The following is a 19,722-nucleotide window of genomic DNA, read 5'->3' on the forward strand; positions in this document are numbered from 1 at the left end:
AACCGCCCCAGGGCACGCTGAAGGTCCAGGTTCGATGAGGCCAACAGGACAACGTCGTCTGCAAAAAGCTAAAAGTGCTAAAAACTATTCAGATACTTAATTTTGGTGCAAAAAAATATTCAGATACTTAATTTCAGTGAAAAAAACTTCAGATACTTAATTTCAGTGAAAAAAAAAAAAAAATCAAACACTTAATTTGAGTGAAAAGAAAAATTCAGATACTTCATTTCAGAGCATAAAAAATTCAGATACTTAATTTCAGTGAAAAAAATATTCAGATACTTAATTTGAGTGAAAAAAAAAATTCAGATGCATAATTTCAGTGAAAATAAAATATTCAGATACTTAATTTCAGTGAAAAAAAATAATTCAGATACTTAATTTCATTGCAAAAAAATATTCAGATACTTAATTTCAGTGAAAAAAAACATTCAGATACTTAATTTCAGTGAAAAAAAAAAATTCAGACACTTAATTTGAGTGAAAAAAAAAAATTCAGATACTTAATTTCAGTGAAAAAGAAAAATTCAGGTACTTAATTTCAGTGCAACAAAATATTCAAATACTTAATTTCAGTTCAAAAAATATTCAGATGCTTAATTTCGTGCAAAAAACATTCAGATACTTAATTTCAATGCAAAAAAATATTCAGATACTTAATTTGAGTGAAAAAAATATTCAGATACTTAATTTGAGTGAAAAAAAAAATTCAGATACTTAATTTCAATGCAAAAAAATATTCAGATACTTAATTTCAGTGAAAAAAAAACATTCAGATACTTAATTTCAGTGAAAAAAAACATTCAGATACTTAATTTCAGTGCAAAAAAATATTCAGATACTTAATTTTGGTGCAAAAAAATATTCAGATACTTAATTTCAGTGCTAAAAACTATTCAGATACTTAATTTTGGTGCAAAAAAATATTCAGATACTTAATTTCAGTGAAAAAAACCGCTCCACAACTGCTCGGGCTGCAGCTCGCTTGGCCTTCCGGTACTCATCAGCTGCCTCGGGAGTCCCACGGGCCAACAAGGCTCGATAAGACTCCTTCTTCAGCTTGACAGCATCCCTTACTTCCGGGGTCCACCACCGGGTTCGGGGATTGCCGCCACGACAGGCACCGGAGACCTTGCGACCACAGCTCCGAGCAGCCGCTTCAACAATGGAGGTGGAGAACATAGTCCACTCGGACTCAATGTCCCCAGCCTCCCCCGGGATCTGGGAGAAGCTCTCCCGGAGGTGGGAGTTGAAGACCGCACTGACATCGGGCTCTGCCAGACGTTCCCAACAGACCCTCACAACACGTTTGGGCCTGCCGAGTCGGTCCGGTTTCCTCCTTCGCCAGCGGATCCAACTCACCACCAGGTGGTGATCGGTTGACAGCTCTGCCCCTCTCTTCACCCGAGTGTCCAAAACACGCGGTCGGAGGTCTGATGATACGACAACGAAGTCGATCATCGACCTCCGGCCTAGGGTGTCCTGGTGCCAAGTGCACTTATGGACATCCCTGTGTTGGAACATGGTGTTTGTTATGGACAAACTGTGACTAGCACAGAAGTCCAATAACAAAACACCGCTCGGGTTCAGATCAGGGAGGCCGTTCCTCCCCATCACCCCCCTCCAGGTCTCACTGTAAATGTGAAAATACAGATTAATTTTTTTTTTTCACTGAAATTAAGTATCTGAATATTTTTTTCACTGAAATTAAGTATCTGAATATTTTTTTGCACTGAAATTAAGTATCTGAATATTTTTTTGCACTGAAATTAAGTATCTGAATTTTTTTTTCCACTGAAATTAAGTATCTGAATATTTTTTGCACGAAATTAAGTATCTGAATATTTTTTTCACTGAAATTAAGTATCTGAATATTTTATTTTCACTGAATTTAAGTATCTGAATATTTTTTGCACTGAAATTAAGTATTTGAATATTTTTTTGCACTGACATTAAGTATCTGAATTTTTTTTTTTTCGCTGAAATTAAGTGTCTCAATTTTTTTTTTCACTCAAATTAAGTGTCTGAATTTTTTTTTTTTTCACTGAAATTAAGTATCTGAATATTTTTTTCACTGAAATTAAGTATCTGAATTTTTTTTTTTCACCGAAATAAAGTATCTGAATATTTTCACTAAAATTAAGCATCTGAATATTTTTTTCACTGAAATTAAGTATCTGAATATTTTTTTCACTGAAATTAAGTATCTGAATTTTTTATGCTCTGAAATTAAGTATCTGAAGTTTTTTTTTTCCACTTAAATTAAGTATCTGAATTAATTTTTTTCACTGAAATTAAGTATCTGAATATTTTTTTTCACTGAAATTAAGCATGTGAATGTTTTTTTAACTGAAATTAAGTATCTGAATATTTTTTTCACTGAAATTAAGTATCTGAATATTTTTTGCACGAAATTAAGAATCTGAATATTTTTTTCACTGAAATTAAGTATCTGAATGTTTTTTGCACGAAATTAAGCATCTGAATATTTTTTTCACTGAAATTAAGTATCTGAATATTTTTTTCACTGAAATTAAGTATCTGAATATTTTTTTCACTGAAATTAAGCATGTGAATGTTTTTTTAACTGAAATTAAGTATCTGAATATTTTTTTCACTGAAATTAAGTATCTGAATTTTTTTTTGCACTGAAATTAAGTATCTGAATATTTTTTTCACTGAAATTAAGTATCTGAATATTTTATTTTCACTGAAATTAAGTATCTGAATATTTTTTGCACTGAAATTAAGTATTTGAATATTTTTTTGCACTGACATTAAGTATCTGAATTTTTTTTTTTCGCTGAAATTAAGTGTCTCAATTTTTTTTTTCACTCAAATTAAGTGTCTGAATTTTTTTTTTTTCACTGAAATTAAGTATCTGAATATTTTTTTCACTGAAATTAAGTATCTGAATTTTTTTTTTTCTCACCGAAATAAAGTATCTGAATATTTTCACTAAAATTAAGTATCTGAATATTTTTTTCACTGAAATTAAGTATCTGATTTTTTTTTTGCACTGAAATTAAGTATTTGAATTTTTTTGTCTCTGAATTCAACTATGTTCATAAATTTAGAAGAACTTAAGATGCAAAAAATTCAGATCACACGTCCAGGTCAGCATCGGCATCACATGACCAACCTAACATACCTTGATTGGCTGGCTGTCGTTTGGACTTGAGATAGAATCCATTACTTATCCTTGGTGTCCCGGATGTGTGATCTGAATTTTTTGCATCTAAATTTTTTGCATCTGAATTCTAAGGGCCGGACCGGACCCTTTGGCGGGCCGGATTTGGCCCCGGGCCGCATGTTTGACACCTGTGGGTGAAGACCATCAGCTAAATATTTGACATTTCATCACATAAATACAGCATTTAATAAGAAATGAGCACAGAACATGCATTGTCCTCTGATTTATTTTGCAGGATTGTCGTAATCATCGGTGTTTATAAAACATAACTATTCAGTTCATCAATACAGTCTAGATGCAGGTCAACAGGCAACAAGGCACATGCTATTACAAAAGAAACAGATCGTCAGAGGTCATTCCCAAACCTACTTATCATCATATGCTATCACTTTCACTGCATTCATGTCTTTCTAGAACCTTTAGAATGACTTTCACTGCTGCTGTTTATGGGTGTAGTCCAGTAATCATTCAGATCTGGGATCACTCACAGGTCCGGTTTAAAATAATCAGACATAGACGGTACTGACAGCAGCTCCAGAGAAACACTTCCAAGTAAACATGAATCTGAACCGACTGAAATGATGTAGTGCTTTGAATGTGCAACATCTGCTGCAACCAAAATTAGATTTTACAACTGATTTTTCATTGTCCGACTATAACCGGACACTTGAAAATAGTCGCTTTTCCATTGACCCTCAAATTGTGTGAATATAACCTGCGCATAAATATTTGCCTGATGGAAAAACGACAACTTTGCCAAAGTTTTTGCACTGGCAAGACGTGGTTTTTCAGGCGTAGCACAAATGCTACATTGCACAAAACTGCAATGGAAAGACCTAAAACAGCATCTACATGTGGACAAGACACAAGAGAAGAAGAGAGAGAAAAAAAAAAATCTTTGTTTTGGTCGTGACGCTCTGAGCATATGTGGGAATAGTCAAATAGAGTGTGTGTGGACATCCACAGTGAACACAAACTTCTTACCGTTCCACAACAGTTTGTCGAATGCAGTGCTGCCTTTGTCCAGTGTGCTTCTGTAGAGCTGGTACATCTCCTTATTGTCCAACAGGATGGCCATCTTACACATCACACACAGCGACGCCAGCCACAGCCCACCACAATAAGCACTGCAGAAATACAAAAAGGAATAAAAAAAAGAGTGAAAATGATGATCATTTGGATTACATAGACCTAGAAGTAAAAATCAGTAGGAATTGTTTGTGAATAGAGACCTTATTGCATCACAAACTCCCAGGTTTGTTGTCATCTGGTATTGTGTCCAAACCATAGTACTTCAGTTTAGAATGTACTGAGGGTATACTTTAACACATTAATAGACATATTTCCCAAGAAAGAAATCAAATAATATATATAAATAATAATAATAATATATATAAAAAAAAAAATATATATATATATATACACAAATACACATTGAGGTTTTCCGTTAAATAGTAGTGTTCCGTTCCATGTGACGTCATTCTGGTTAGCTCAGTCGGTAGAGAATCAGACTCATAATCTCAAGGTTGCTGGTTCGAGCCCCACGTTGGGCATGAACATTTGGAGGGAGGTGGGTTTTTCATGTTCAAACTTTTACTAAGTGCTGTGAAAAATGCCACATCGGTAGGTATAGCTTTAACAAAACATTAGTATAAACAAAGCAGTCGTCCCTGGGTGAGTTCGAACCACCAACCTTTCAGTTAACAGCCGAACTGCGCCACAGAGACACACATGCCCATATATGGCCGTACGGAATTCTCATGAAATTACTTCCGGTGCTGCGCAGAACCAATTGAGGTTTTCCTTTAAATGGCAGTGTTCCGTTCCATATGACGTCAGCCCGGCTAGCTCAGTCGGTAGAGAATCAGACTCATAATCTCAAGGTTGCTGGTTCGAGCCCCACATTGGGTGCAAACAGTTTTTTTTAATCCACCTTCTGATACTTTGTTGACACGTGATCCGTGTTTTTGCCCCATTCTCGACACTTTCAGCTCACTTTTTCAGATCAATGTCCTTAAATCTCTGTTGCAGACTGACACAGCTCTGCTCTTCAAATGTCAATCACCCACAGCTCGTGCAGACGGTACGAGGTCACAGGCCCCGCCCACTTTCCTCGGTTTCCATAGCGACAAACACTGGAAACAATTCATCACGTCTCCCACTGGTCTGTGTGCTGCAGCTAATCATCTAGTTCACTGAAAAACTCCGTTTTCTCTCTTTTCATACAATAAAACTCAACTTTACTCTCAGCTTTAACCCTTTCATGCATGAATTACGACAATATTAGTCCACAGTTTTTTCTTCAGTCATTTTAATCCTCTTTAGGTCTCAAAAAAACAATGCAAGTCAAATTGTTTTAGCAATCTATTTTTCATGGAGTTACAAAAATGTCCACTCAGCTGGACACCATGTGTTTAATTTTTCAAGCAAACAAATATTTATTTAAGCCCATCATTAGAAAGTGTATGGAAGGAAATCTGTTTCATCAGACTTTGAATTAGAAATGCTATTGAATTTCTAGCACTGAATTTTTTTTCCAACAAAATTAAGTATCTGAATATTTTTGTGCACTGAAATTAAGTATCTGAATTTTTTTTTTCACTCAAACTAAGTATCTGAATATTTTTTTCACTGAAATTAAGTATCTGAATTTTTTCTTTCACTGAAATTAAGTATCTGAATTGTTTTTTTTTCACTGAAATTAAGTATCTGAATATTTTTTGCACTGAAATTAAGTATCTGATTATTTTTTGCACTGACATTAAGTATCTGAATATTTTTTTCACTGAAATTATGCATTTGAATATTTTTTTGCAATGAAATTAAGTATCTGAATTTTTTTTTTCACTCAAATTAAGTATCTGAATATTTTTTTCACTGAAATTAAGTATCTGAATTTTTTATGCTCTGAAATTCAGTATCTGAATTTTTCTTTTCACTCAAATTGAGTGTCTGAATTTTTTTTTTTTTTCATTGAAATTAAGTATCTGAATATTTTTTTCACTGAAATTAAGTATCTGAATATTTTTTTTGCACCAAAATTAAGTATCTGAATAGTTTTTAGCACTGAAATTAAGTATTTGAATTTTTTTTTTCACTGAAATTAAGTATCTGAATATTTTTTTACACAAAAATTATGTATCTGAATTTTTTTTTTCACTGAAATTAAGTATCTGAATAATTTTTTTTCACTGAAATTAAGTATCTGAATATTTTTTTTCACTGAAATTAAGTATCTGAATATTTTTTGCACTGACATTAAGTATCTGAAGTTTTTTTTTTTTACTGAAATTATGCATCTGAATATTTTTTTGCAATGAAATTAAGTATCTGAATTTTTTTATTTTCACTCAAATTAAGTATCTGAATTTTTTTTGCACTGAAATTAAGTATCTGAATATTTTTTGCACTGAAATTAAGTATTTGAATATTTTTTGCACTGACATTAAGTATCTGAAGTTTTTTTTTTCCACTGAAATTATGCATCTGAATGTTTTTTGCACTGAAATTAAGTATCTGAATATTTTTTTGCAATGAAATTAAGTATCTGAATTTTTTTATTTTCACTCAAATTAAGTATCTGAATTTTTTTTGCACTGAAATTAAGTATCTGAATTTTTTTTTCACTGAAATTAAGTATCTTAATATTTTTTGCACTGAAATTAAGTATCTTAATATTTTTTGCACTGAAATTAATTATTTGAATATTTTTTTGCACTGAAATTAAGTATTTGAATATTTTTTTGCACTGACATTAAGTATCTGAATTTTTTTTTTCACTGAAATTAAGTATCTGAATTTTTTTTTTTCACTGAAATTAAGTATCTGAATTTTTTTTTCACTGAAATTAAGTGTCTGAATTTTTTATGCTCTGAAATTAAATATCTGAATTTTTCTTTTCACTCAAATTAAGTGTCTGAATTTTTTTTTTTTCACTGAAATTAAGTATCTGAATATTTTTTTTACTGAAATTAAGTATCTGAATATTTTTTTGCACTGAAATTAAGTATCTGAATGTTTTTTGCACGAAATTAAGCATCTGAATATTTTTTGCACTGAAATTAAGTATTTGAATATTTTTTTGCACTGAAATTAAGTATCTGAATATTTTTTTCACTGAAATTAAGTATCTGAATTTTTTTTTTCACTGAAATTAAGTATCTGAATTTTTTTTTTCACTGAAATTAACTATCTGAATATTTTATTTTCACTGAAATTAAGTATCTGAATGTTTTTTGCACTGAACTTAAGTATCTGAATATTTTTTTCACTTAAATTAAGTATTTGAATATTTTTTTGCACTGACATTAAGTATCTGAATATTTTTTTTTCACTCAAATTAAGTGTCTGAATTTTTTTTTTTTTTCACTGAAATCAAGTATCTGAATATTTTTTCACTGAAATTAAGTATCTGAATATTTTTTTGCACTTAAATTAAGTATCTGAATTTTTTTTTCACTGAAATTAAGTATCTGAATGTTTTTTGCACTGAAATTAAGTATTTGAATATTTTTTTGCACGACATTAAGCATCTGAATTTTTTTTTGCACCAAAATTAAGTATCATAATTTTTTTTTGCATCAAAATTAAGTATCTGAATTTTTTTTTTCGCACCAAAATTAAGTATCTGAATTTTTTTTTTCACTCAAATTAAGTATCTGATTTTTTTTTTTCACTGAAATTAAATATCTGAATTTTTTTTTCACTGAAATTAAGTATCTGAATATTTTTTTCACTGAAATTAAGTATCTGAATTTTTTTTTCAATGAAATTAAGTATCTGAATTTTTTTTTATTCACTCAAATTAAGTATCTGAATATTTTTTTCACTGAAATGAAGTATTTGCATTTTCTTTTTTCACTGAAATTAAGTATCTGAATATTTTTTTCACTGAAATTAAGTATCTGAATTTTTTTTTTCAATGAAATTAAGTATCTGAATTTTTTTTTATTCACTCAAATTAAGTATCTGAATATTTTTTTCACTGAAATGAAGTATTTGCATTTTCTTTTTTCACTGAAATTAAGTATCTGAATATTTTTTTCAATGAAATTAAGTATCTGAATATTTTTTTTACTGAAATTAAGTATCTGAATATTTTTTTCACTGAAATTAAGTATCTGAATATTTTTTTTTCACCAAAATTAAGTATCTGAATATTTTTTTGCACTGAAATTAAGTATCTGTATTTTTTTTTTCACTGAAATTAAGTATCTGAATATTTTTTTCACTGAAATTAAGTATCTGAATATTTTTTTTCACTGAAATTAAGTATCTGAATTTTTTTTTTCACTGAAATTAAGTATTTGAATATTTTTTTGCACCAAAATTAAGTATCTGAATATTTTTTTTGCACTGAAATTAAGTATCTGAATTTTTTTTTTTTCACTGAAATTAAGAATCTGAATTTTTTTTTTACTGAAATTAAGTATCTGAATATTTTTTGCACTGAAATTAAGTATCTGAATATTTTTTTGAAATGAAATTAAGTATCTGAATTTTTTTTTTCACTGAAATTAAGCATCTGAATTTTTTTTGCACTGAAATTAAGTATCTGAATAGTTTTTAGCACTGAAATTAGGTATCTGAATTTTTTTTTCACTCAAATTAAGTGTCTGAATTTTTTTTTTTTCACTGAAATTAAGTATCTGAATATTTTTTTTGCACCAAAATTAAGTATCTGAATAGTTTTTAGCACTGAAATTAGGTATCTGAATTTTTTTTTTCACTGAAATTAAGTATCTGAATATTTTTTTTCACTGAAATTAAGTATCTGAATATTTTTTTGCACCAAAATTAAGTATCTGAATTTATTTTTTCACTGAAATTAAGTATCTGAATATTTTTTTGCACCAAAATTAAGTATCTGAATATTTTTTTGCACCAAAATTAAGTATCTGAATTTATTTTTTCACTGAAATTAAGTATCTGAATATTTTTTTGCACCAAAATTAAGTATCTGAATTTTTTTTTTTTTCACTGAAATTAAGCATCTGAATGTTTTTTGCACTGAAATTAAGTATCTGAATTTTTAATGCTCTGAAATTAAGTATCTGAATTTTTTTTCCACTGAAATTATCTGAATGTTTTTTGCACTTAAATTATCTGAATTTTTTTTGCACTTAAATTAAGTATCTGAATTTTTTTGCACTGAACTTAAGTATCTGAATTTTTTTTGCACTTAAATTATCTGAAGTTTTTTTTGCACTGAAATTAAGTATCTGAATTTTTTTTTGCATTTAAATTAAGTATCTGAATTTTTTTTTTGCACTTAAATTATCTGAATTTTTTTGCACTTAAATTAAGTATCTGAAATTTTTTTTGCACTTAAATTAAGTATCTGAATTTTTTGCACTGAAATGAAGTATCTGAATTTTTTTTCCACTGAAATTATCTGAATGTTTTTTGCACTTAAATTATCTGAATTTGTTTTTTCACTGAAATTAAGTATCTGATTTTTTTTTCACTGAAATTAACTATCTGAATATTTTTTTTTCACTGAAATTAAGTATCTGAATTTTTTCTTTCACTGAAATTAAGTATCTGAATATTTTTTTTGCACTGAAATTATGTATCTGAATATTATTTTTCACTGAAATTGAGTATCTGAATATTTTATTTTCACTGAAATTAAGTATCTGAATATTTTTTTTGCACTGAAATTAAGTATCTGAATATTATTTTTCACTGAAATTAAGTATCTGAACATTTTTTTGCACCAAAATTAAGTATCTGAATATTTTTTTGCACTGAAATTAAGTATCTGAATTTTTTTTTTCACTGAAATTAAGTATCTGAATATTTTTTGCACTGAAATTAAGTATCTGAATTTTTTTTTGCACTGAAATTAAGTATTTGAATTTTTTTGTCTCTGAATTCAACTATGTTCATAAATTTAGAAGAACTTAAGATGAAAAAAATTCAGATCACACGTCCAGGTCAGCATCGGCATCACATGACCAACCTAACATACCTTGATTGGCTGGCAGTCGTTTGGACTTGAGATAGAATCCATTACTTATCCTTGGTGTCCCGGATGTGTGATCTGAATTTTTTTGCATCTAAATTTTTTGCATCTGAATTCCAAGGGCCGGACCGGACCCTTTGGCCGGCCGGATTTGGCCCCGGGCCGCATGTTTGACACCTGTGGGTGAAGACCATCAGCTAAATATTTGACATTTCATCACATAAATACAGCATTTAATAAGAAATGAGCACAGAACATGCATTGTCCTCTGATTTTTTTTGCAGGATTGTCGTAATCATCGGTGTTTATAAAACATAACTATTCAGTTCATCAATACAGTCTAGATGCAGGTCAACAGGCAACAAGGCACATGCTATTACAAAAGAAACAGATCGTCAGAGGTCATTCCCAAACCTACTTATCATCATATGCTATCACTTTCACTGCATTCATGTCTTTCTAGAACCTTTAGAATGACTTTCACTGCTGCTGTTTATGGGTGTAGTCCAGTAATCATTCAGATCTGGGATCACTCACAGGTCCGGTTTAAATAATCAGACATAGACGGTACTGACAGCAGCTCCAGAGAAACACTTCCAAGTAAACATGAATCTGAACCGACTGAAATGATGTAGTGCTTTGAATGTGCAACATCTGCTGCAACCAAAATTAGATTTTATAACTGATTTTTCATTGTCCGACTATAACCGGACACTTGAAAATAGTCGCTTTTCCATTGACCCTCAAATTGTGTGAATATAACCTGCGCATAAATGTTTGCCTGATGGAAAAACGACAACTTTGCCAAAGTTTTTGCGCTGGCAAGACGTGGTTTTTCAGGCGTAGCACAAATGCTACATTGCACAAAACTGCAATGGAAAGACCTTTTTCCACAACTAGAGTCGCGTGAATAAAAAAGCCGGATGTTGACGGACGTTACAAGTGAAGACGAGTTTTAAAAGAAACATGTGGACATACCAGGAAACCAAATAATTTTTTAATTTAGTACGAGATAGAGGGGTAAAATATAATAATAATAATGAATATATCTGTAAATCAACACCATATTTATGTTCGTCGCCATGTTTATGGAATGACTTCTCATGTCATCTCGCGATTATAAATAAACAAATCATCGCATTTGTGATTGAATGGAAAAACGACAACTTCGCCAAAGTTTTTGCTCTGGCAAGAGATGTTTTTTCAGGCGTAGCGCAAATGGTATATCGCACAAAACTGCAATGGAAAGACATTTTTCCGCAACTAGAGTGGCATGAATAAAAAAAAGCCGGATGTTGACAGACGTTATAACAAGCGAAGAAGACGAGTTTTAAAAGAAACATGTGGACGTACCAGGAAACCCAATCATTTTTTAATTTAGTACAGGACAGAGGGGTAATATATAATCCTACTATAACGGACGTTCTGTGTGCGATACGTGTCCCGATGTTGCAGCACAGGAGGGCGTACTGGTGCAATACAGCTGTTGCACCACAGGAGGGCGCTATCGTACAATGGCACCACGGGTACAATGCAGCTAGTAATAATAATGATGAATATATCTGTAAATCAACATGATATTTACGTTCATCGCCATGTTTATGGAATGACTTCTTGTGTCATCTGGCGATAATAAATAAACAAATCATCGCATTTGTGATTTAATGGAAAAATCGACATTACACACTTTTGTTTTTTCCACACTTAATAAATATCGGTAAAGTTTCGTGCAGACGTCCAATGGAAAAGCGACTAATGTTGTAAATCAGGAGCGTTTGCTCTTCAGACCCATCATCTGACAACATTATGATCTACAGGAGTTCTTCTCCAACCACCACAACTCTGTCAAACAACAGAAAATGTGGAAAAGTCTTCAGTCGATCAGATAAAGCAGCACAGGATAGACAGTCTGTCAGGTGGCTCCGGTCCTAGCTCTGGTCTTCTTTCTGAGCTTGTACTGCCTGGTCCTGGTCTGTGGTTCCAGTTGAAGCCAAAGTGGTCTGGTCCCTCTGTGAGGCGTTCAGGGCCAGCTGCATGGCCCAGATGCTCAGCGGCCTCATGTAGGCCAGAGAGCGGTAGATGCTCTTCTCACAGTAGGCCTCAGGAGTCTGGAAGGCCATGCCCAGCTGTTCCCACACAGTCCGGTAACAGCCTTCAGCCGTACGCAGGCCTTCGATCAACATACCCTGAGGAGGACAACAGCAATACAGTCACAAACAGATAGTCACAGAAAAAATTATTGGAGCATCAAAAGTCATTTTGGTCATAAAATGATTCTATGGGTCAGTCTTCATGTTGGCCTGATGGTTTTAGAAATATTTAACTCATGAAAAGTGTTGAAAAAGGCTTATGACTACATTTCTCAACTCCATTCATTTACTTCTGAAAAATAACCGATTTGGACATAAGAGGTTTCTGTCATATCAGTCCCCGGACTTCTACTTGTTTTGTCTGTCTTGTGTGTCGTTTCCTGTTTTATTTTGTTAAGTTTCCCTCATGTGTCTTGTCTGGTGTCTTTACTTCCTTTTTGTGTTCACCTTTTCCCTGATTACCTGACTCCTCCCTGATTGTCTCCACCTGTGTCCAATTGTCTTCCCGCCCTCTTGTGTATTTAAACCCTGTGTTCTCCCCTGTTCATTGCCAGTTCGTTTTCCTCCTTTTGGTGTGTTAACTTACCAGCGTTTTTTGGGTCCTGTTTGTTAGCCTGCCTGTTGTGACCCGTTTTGCCCTTTGACCACCGTCTCTGCCTGTCCCTCGTCTGCCTGCTCGTCTGTCTTCGACCTGGTTCGTCTATCACACCTGAGAATTCGCCTGACCCCTGTCTGTTTATCGGCCTCGGTGCCCTATCCTGGTTTCGACCCCTGCCTGGACTATCGGTACGTGAGCCTGCCTATCCCCATGTACGTTTGCCTATGGTGTGGCTTGTGATTATGCTCAGGAGAGATCTACATAATGTTACCAATTCATGCCAGAAAAGATATGTAGTGTATTAAAACTTTAATAAAGATATGTGTAAAAAAAACAAAACAACAACAACGAAAAGAACAACAAAATCCATGTATACAAGAGAACAGCTGTAGAATAGCTGTCCGCTGTAGTGACCAGTGTGCATGAAAGGGTTAAATTAGAGCTGCAACCGATTAATCGATTAGGTGCTTGAAGCGAATGCAAAAATTCACGATTCGATTAATCAACTCGAATTAATTGAAGGGAAACATATTCTATTGCAGTTTTCCTGAATTGAAGCTTCTTTGTGCGTCACAATAAGCATCCGTGTGAAACACAACAGTGGAACCAATGTTTAACAGCAGAGAAATGAAGGAAACAAAGCTCTGATTCAGGAGAATTGTGGTTGAATGATTTTTTTTGGATCAGTTTGAAGCGATTAATCGGTTGCAGCTCTACTTTAAATCACTGTTTTCACTTTAAATCACTGTGCCCTGAAATGTGTAAATACTGTACACTGACTATACATTTAGTTTTCTACAGATTTTTGAATTAGAAGTGTTTGGTTTACAGTATTACACAGGAAGTTTTTTAGACTAAGTTTTTTAGCATGTTTTCTGAGAGTATATACTAACCTTAATGTCAGTGTTAATCTGGTTACTAACCTTATGCTGTATGCAAAGATCCTGAATACTTACATTTCCCTTGGTATTAATAAAATATCTATCTATCTATCTATCTATCTATCTATCTATCTATCTATCTATCTATCTATCTATCTATCTATCTATCTATCTATCTATCTATCTATCTATCTATCTATCTATCTATCTATCTATCTATCTATCTATCTATCTATCTATCTATCTATCTATCTATCTATCTATCTATCTATCTATCTATCTATCTATCTATCTATCTATCTATCTATCTATCTATCTATCTATCTATCTATCTATCTATCTTCAGAAGTTATTCAACAGTTGACATCAGTAGATGATTTTGGTTGCCAGTGGCTGTTTGGGTCTTTATGGGTTAATCAAAACAAATCCATAATTCCTAATATGATGTAAAATTAAATGGGGAATTGTAATTATATTTAAATATATCTGGATATTTTTGCATTCTTCTGCAATAATCAGTAGACTTCATGGACACTATAATATAAATTACATTTTTCCACCGTGTCATTCTTCCACCCTCACCTTGGTCCAGTCACTGTCCATCCATCATAAGTCTGGTCTGCATATCCAGAGTTCTCAATGAGTCCGTCTCCATCCAGGTCGAACTTCATCTCCGACTCCATCACCGCCTGCCAAACCGAGAACCACAGAGATGAACGGAACATGTTTGTGACAGTGCAACCCAAACAGCAGATATCTTATATTATATTTAACCCATGAAGACCCAAACATCCACTGGTGACTGAAAGCATCTACTGACCTAAACTGTTTAATACTTGTTTATCCACTAATCCTATCAATACATGTAAATAATTTGTGTAAAATACAGTTTGTCATCTTTTCATGGTCATCAGATGTGACCCATTTGGACGTTCAGAGGCTCCGTAGTTACCGTGGAAACACCGCAATCATCTACAACATTGATTCACCAGTAAAACCCATGGAGTTGGATCAATAACGGATAGACACACGTGGTTTATGTTCATTTAATGATATATTTTACTGAAACAATCACTTTTTCTGCAGTTTCTGACATAATGACCCTTAACTTTAATCTGATCTTTAAAGAACATCTACATGATCAATAAATTAAATATAGGAAAATACATCCTTTGCACTGAAAAAAAAAAAAAAACGCAAAATGCAGCGAATAATATTATAATAAATCGTGATAAATCACTTAAGAAAAATTAAATATAGAAAAAAATATATTTTGGAACAGCTATAAAAGTAGCACTGGGTCTTTATGGGTTAAGGCTGGACAGGATCTACAATGTACCGCATGTATCACAACTCTTCATAGAATTTTTTTTTATGATGGCGGCATATTAAGACATCCCTCTTAACAGTTAGTGGTTCATCTTAAATAGATCAAGAATGAAGGTAAATCTGGATTATAGTGAGCCTTAGATCACAGATTATTGTAGTGTTTGTGTTGCATAAATACTACTACTACTAATAATGAAAATAATAATGATACTACTACTACTACTACTACTACTACTACTAATAATAATAATGATACTACTACTATTAATAATAATAATAATAATAATAATAATAATAATAATAATGGTAATACTACTACTACTAGTACTAATAATAATAATAATAATAATAATAATAATAATAATAATAATAATAATAATAATAATGGTAATACTACTACTACTAGTACTAATAATAATAATAATAATGATACTACTACTACTACTACTACTACTACTACTACTACTACTAATAATAATAATAATAATAATAATAATGATACTACTACTACTACTAATAATAATGATACTACTACTACTACTACTACTGCTAATAATAATAATAATAATAATAATAATATTAATAATGATACTACTACTACTACTACTACTACTACTAGTACTAATAATAATAATAATAATAATAATAATAATAATAATAATAATAATAATAATAATAATAATAATAATGATACTACTACTACTAATAATAATAATGATACTACTACTACTACTAATAATAATAATGATACTACTACTACTACTGCTAATAATAATAACAATAATAATAATAATGATACTACTACTATTAATAATAATAATAATAATAATAATAATAATAATAATAATAATAATAATAATAATAATAATAATAATAATAATAATAATAATAATGGTAATACTACTACTACTACTACTACTAGTACTAATAATAATAATAAAAATAATAATAATGACACTACTACTACTACTACTACTACTAATAATAATAATAATAATGATACTACTACTAATAATAATGACACTACTACTACTACTGCTAATAATAATAATAATAATAAAAATGCAATGTCAGTTAGGCTTACAAAGGAAAATGTAAACCACTTTAGAAAATATATCACCACATATATTGTGCTTCTGCCTAAATATTTTGAGAATTTTTGGCAATATCACTCAATCAATCAATCAATCAAATTTCATTTATATAGCACCAAATCATAACAAAAGTTATCTCGTGCCACTTTACATATAGTTGGTCAAAACCAGACTCTCGAGCCAATTTCCAGAAACCCAGCAGAATCCTGCAGCCCTAATGACTCAGCCCATATCTTTTCCATATCAGATACAAATACGTCCTCAGTTACCTGGCAGATTGGCCACATGTCCTGTAAATACTGCCTGTCCTGTGTGAGATGGAAGTCTCTGTAAACCTGCAGGACAAACTTGAGGTTCAGGTCCTTCCAGTCTGCAGTGTCATGGATGAGGTAGGCATTGACCCTCTGCCACGGCTCATCATCTGGGGACAGGGTTATCGTACACAACCACAGTTAGAATAATGTCAGGATTCATCAGTCATGCCCAAGAGCATTACTGTGTGATGACAACATAACATGTTTTCAATCTGCAATTATCTGTCTCAAGCAACTTTACAAATCGAATCCTATGTTGCATTAAACAGAAATGTTCTATTACGCTGTCGCTACGAGGAAAATAGTAAGCAACCACAAGGTGTAAGGTGTCTGGTTTCTGTATTCATCATATGACTATATTGCGAAACAACCACTTGTATATGCTTTAAATACAGTCACCCATTACGTAGCTAAATTCCGACCAAATTCCTAAATAAAACTGAGTGTATTTCTAAAACATCATGCTATACAAACAACTACAAAAAAACATATCCTATAAAAGACAAATAATAAGGACACATGGCTGGGCACAGAATACCCTCTTCACTAAAACATCCTCGGTAATTTGCTTCCACAACAGCAGGTGGCGCCATCAGTCAGTAAAAATAAATACATAAATAAAAAGCTAGCGTTCTGCCAAAATCAACTCTGCCAAATAATGCAAATTTATTCACAGACATTTTCAGGGTCATTAGCACGTGGCTGGTTTAATTCCATTTGTCAGTATGAATAATTAAATAAATATAAGGTTCAAATAAATTCTTACGAAATATTTGCACTTTTCTGTTTTGTTTTGTAAATACAATCTAGTATAAGATGCCAATGACATACATAAAAAGCCACATTCTCTGAACTGAATACACATTTCAGCAGAAGCCAAGAATGTTTTCAAAAAGAACAGAATCTTTTAGATTTTAAAACACAACTTGAACTTTGCTAACTGGAAGGGTTAGCTGCTGTTAGCTTGTTGGCTAAAACAGTGTTTCTCAAAAAGTGGGGCGGGCCCCCCACTTTTTGCTTTTTGCTTCACTTTGCTTTTTGCTTCGCTTTCCGGGGGGCGCATGGAATCATTCCTAGGTGTTTATTTTTTCTTCAGGTTAGCACATGAAACAGGTGGAACTAATGTTTTAGCGTTGGAGCATTCTGGACTCATTTTAGGGTTTAGGTTTGGAGAATGGACAAGGATTGGACTGGAAAAGAAAAATGTGCAGTGTTTCTGTTTTTGCACAGTTTGTACAGTTTGCACTTTGATGTTCTCAGATGTGCAACAGCCGAACACGCTAACCGAATTGCGCCACAGAGACTGTATGAGGGATGAAATACAGTTAAAAGAGTAGAGACGATGCTGGCAGGTTTGGCTTCATACAGTCCTTTTTTTTGTGGATACTACACAATATCATACTATTTTAAACTGTAATCTAAATAATATGAAAACACAATTACTAGTAGTAGGCCCTTCACTTGGTACCATCCCATTTGTCTGCATTTCTTCTCATTTTCATATCGATAATATTTATCACATATATTGTCAAGTTAGGCAGAGGTCAGGGCCCCACAGGTCACACCAGGCACCAGAAGGCCTCATAAAGAAGTGTAACACCCAGCATTTTAACCAATGTAAAGTACAGCTTAGTATTAAAAAGATGATTTGAACTGATGTATTGCATTAAATGAGATATATGTAATGTGATCAATAAGTATAGCTAAGAAAAGAATGTTTAAATGAATGTTGATTCATTTGTGACTACTGTGTGTAGAGGAGACAAGTTGAGACATGTTAAAGCAGTGAAGGGGCATGTTAGGACAAAATCCAGCAGAAAAGGAGAAGTAAAGTAAACAGCACCGAGCCATCTGCAGCTGAAGCTAACTGATAACGTTAAGAAAAGAGAAGTGACATAAACAATAGGCTATTTTCTGCACCCAAAACTGGTCAAGACCGGTAAAAAAGGGAAGTTCTGCCAGAGGCATTTAGACATTACTCATCTATCAATGAAGTCAACTGTCTAGGCATCAATGAGGTAATGCCTAGAGTTTGGTTAAAAACCAGAACCGCTTGTAATGGCTTTAGTACAAACACAGAATCCAAATGCAGAACTTACACACCAAGAGTATGATTCAAAATATTTATTAATCACACACAGGTGAAAAAATATTATTAGTGACAGAATCTTGAGGATAATGGTAGGTGATATCCTCCTCTGATTTGTCCTCCGGATCGAGGGCGACAGCCCGTCTCCCCGAGCGGTGTTAGGGGTTTCTTTCCCGACTAGGGAAAAGCAAAGGGAGGTCAGGGACGGAAACAGGTCATGCACAGGCAGGCAATCGATCGGGCAACAGGACATTAGGACAAGGCAAAACTCACGTACCGGTAGTCAGGGCGAGAAGGTCACAACCAGGTATCAGATGAGGCAGACAAAAACCAGACAGGGAGCAGGCAGAAGACGAGAAAACCGAGGAATCCAAAACAGGTCAAAAACAGGCAGGCAAACGAACAAACGAGGTCAAAACGCTGGTAAGAACTACAGGAGTTACAAACTGGCGTCTGACTAGGGGAAGAGACAGGGTTTAAATACACAAAAGGGAGGGAAGACAACTAGACACAGGTGGAGCAAATCAGGGCGGAGACAGGTAATCAGGTCAGAGGTCAGGGAGAACAGAGAACAGGAAGTAAAGACGACAGACAAGACACATGAGGGGAAACTTAACAAAATAAAACAGGAAATGACAAACAAAACATAAAAGACAGACAAACCAGACTAACGTCTGGCTGCGGGTATGACAGTACCCCCCCTCCTAGGGACGGCACCAGACGGACCAGGGACATCAGGATGGCTACGATGAAACTGCTGGATCAGGTCCGGGTCCAGAATGCGGGACGCTGGCACCCAGGAACGCTCCTCAGGTCCATAACCCTCCCAATCCACAAGATATTGGAACCCTCTCCCCCGGCGCCGAGCTGCCATCAAACGCCGGACCGTGTAAGCTGGATCCCCGTCAATCATCCGTGGTGGGGGAGGAGGTTGGGTGGGCGGGACCAGACGACTTTCCTTCACAGGTTTAATTTGGCTGACGTGAAAGGTGGGATGGATCCTCATAGACCTTGGTAACTTTAGGCGAACAGAAACAGGATTCATAATTTTCGAGATAGGGAATGGACCGACAAACCTGGGTGCCAACTTGCGACTCTCTATCCGAAGAGGGAGATGTTTTGCAGACAGCCAAACCCTCTGGTCAGGATGGTAAACAGGAGCAGGAC

The 19,722-nt window shown here is 33.3% G+C and overlaps 1 protein-coding gene across 1 annotated transcript; it reads right to left on the reverse strand.

Moving 5' to 3' along the window:
• Positions 1-4,116: 4,116 nt before the first annotated feature.
• Positions 4,117-16,756, reverse strand: LOC115438205 (non-lysosomal glucosylceramidase-like). Its single transcript, XM_030161645.1, has 3 exons — positions 16,422-16,756; positions 14,312-14,418; positions 4,117-4,320 (listed from the first exon to the last, which is right to left on the reverse strand). The coding sequence occupies exons 1-3, from the start codon at positions 16,437-16,439 to the stop codon at positions 4,131-4,133; spliced, it is 315 nt and encodes a 104-aa protein (XP_030017505.1). The 5' UTR covers positions 16,440-16,756; the 3' UTR covers positions 4,117-4,130.
• Between the last annotated feature and the right edge of the window lie 2,966 nt (positions 16,757-19,722).

This window comes from Sphaeramia orbicularis, chromosome 18 (assembly GCF_902148855.1).
Source record: "Sphaeramia orbicularis chromosome 18, fSphaOr1.1, whole genome shotgun sequence".
NCBI classification, from domain to species: domain Eukaryota; kingdom Metazoa; phylum Chordata; class Actinopteri; order Kurtiformes; family Apogonidae; genus Sphaeramia; species Sphaeramia orbicularis.

What these genes read in the sequence shown, in the direction of transcription:
- LOC115438205 (XM_030161645.1), bottom strand. An exon ending in TGGACAGTGACTGGACCAAG is followed by an intron (nt 4,321 to 14,311) that starts GTGAGGGTGGAA and finishes GTATTTCTGCAG; the next exon opens with TGCTTATTGTGGTGGGCTGT.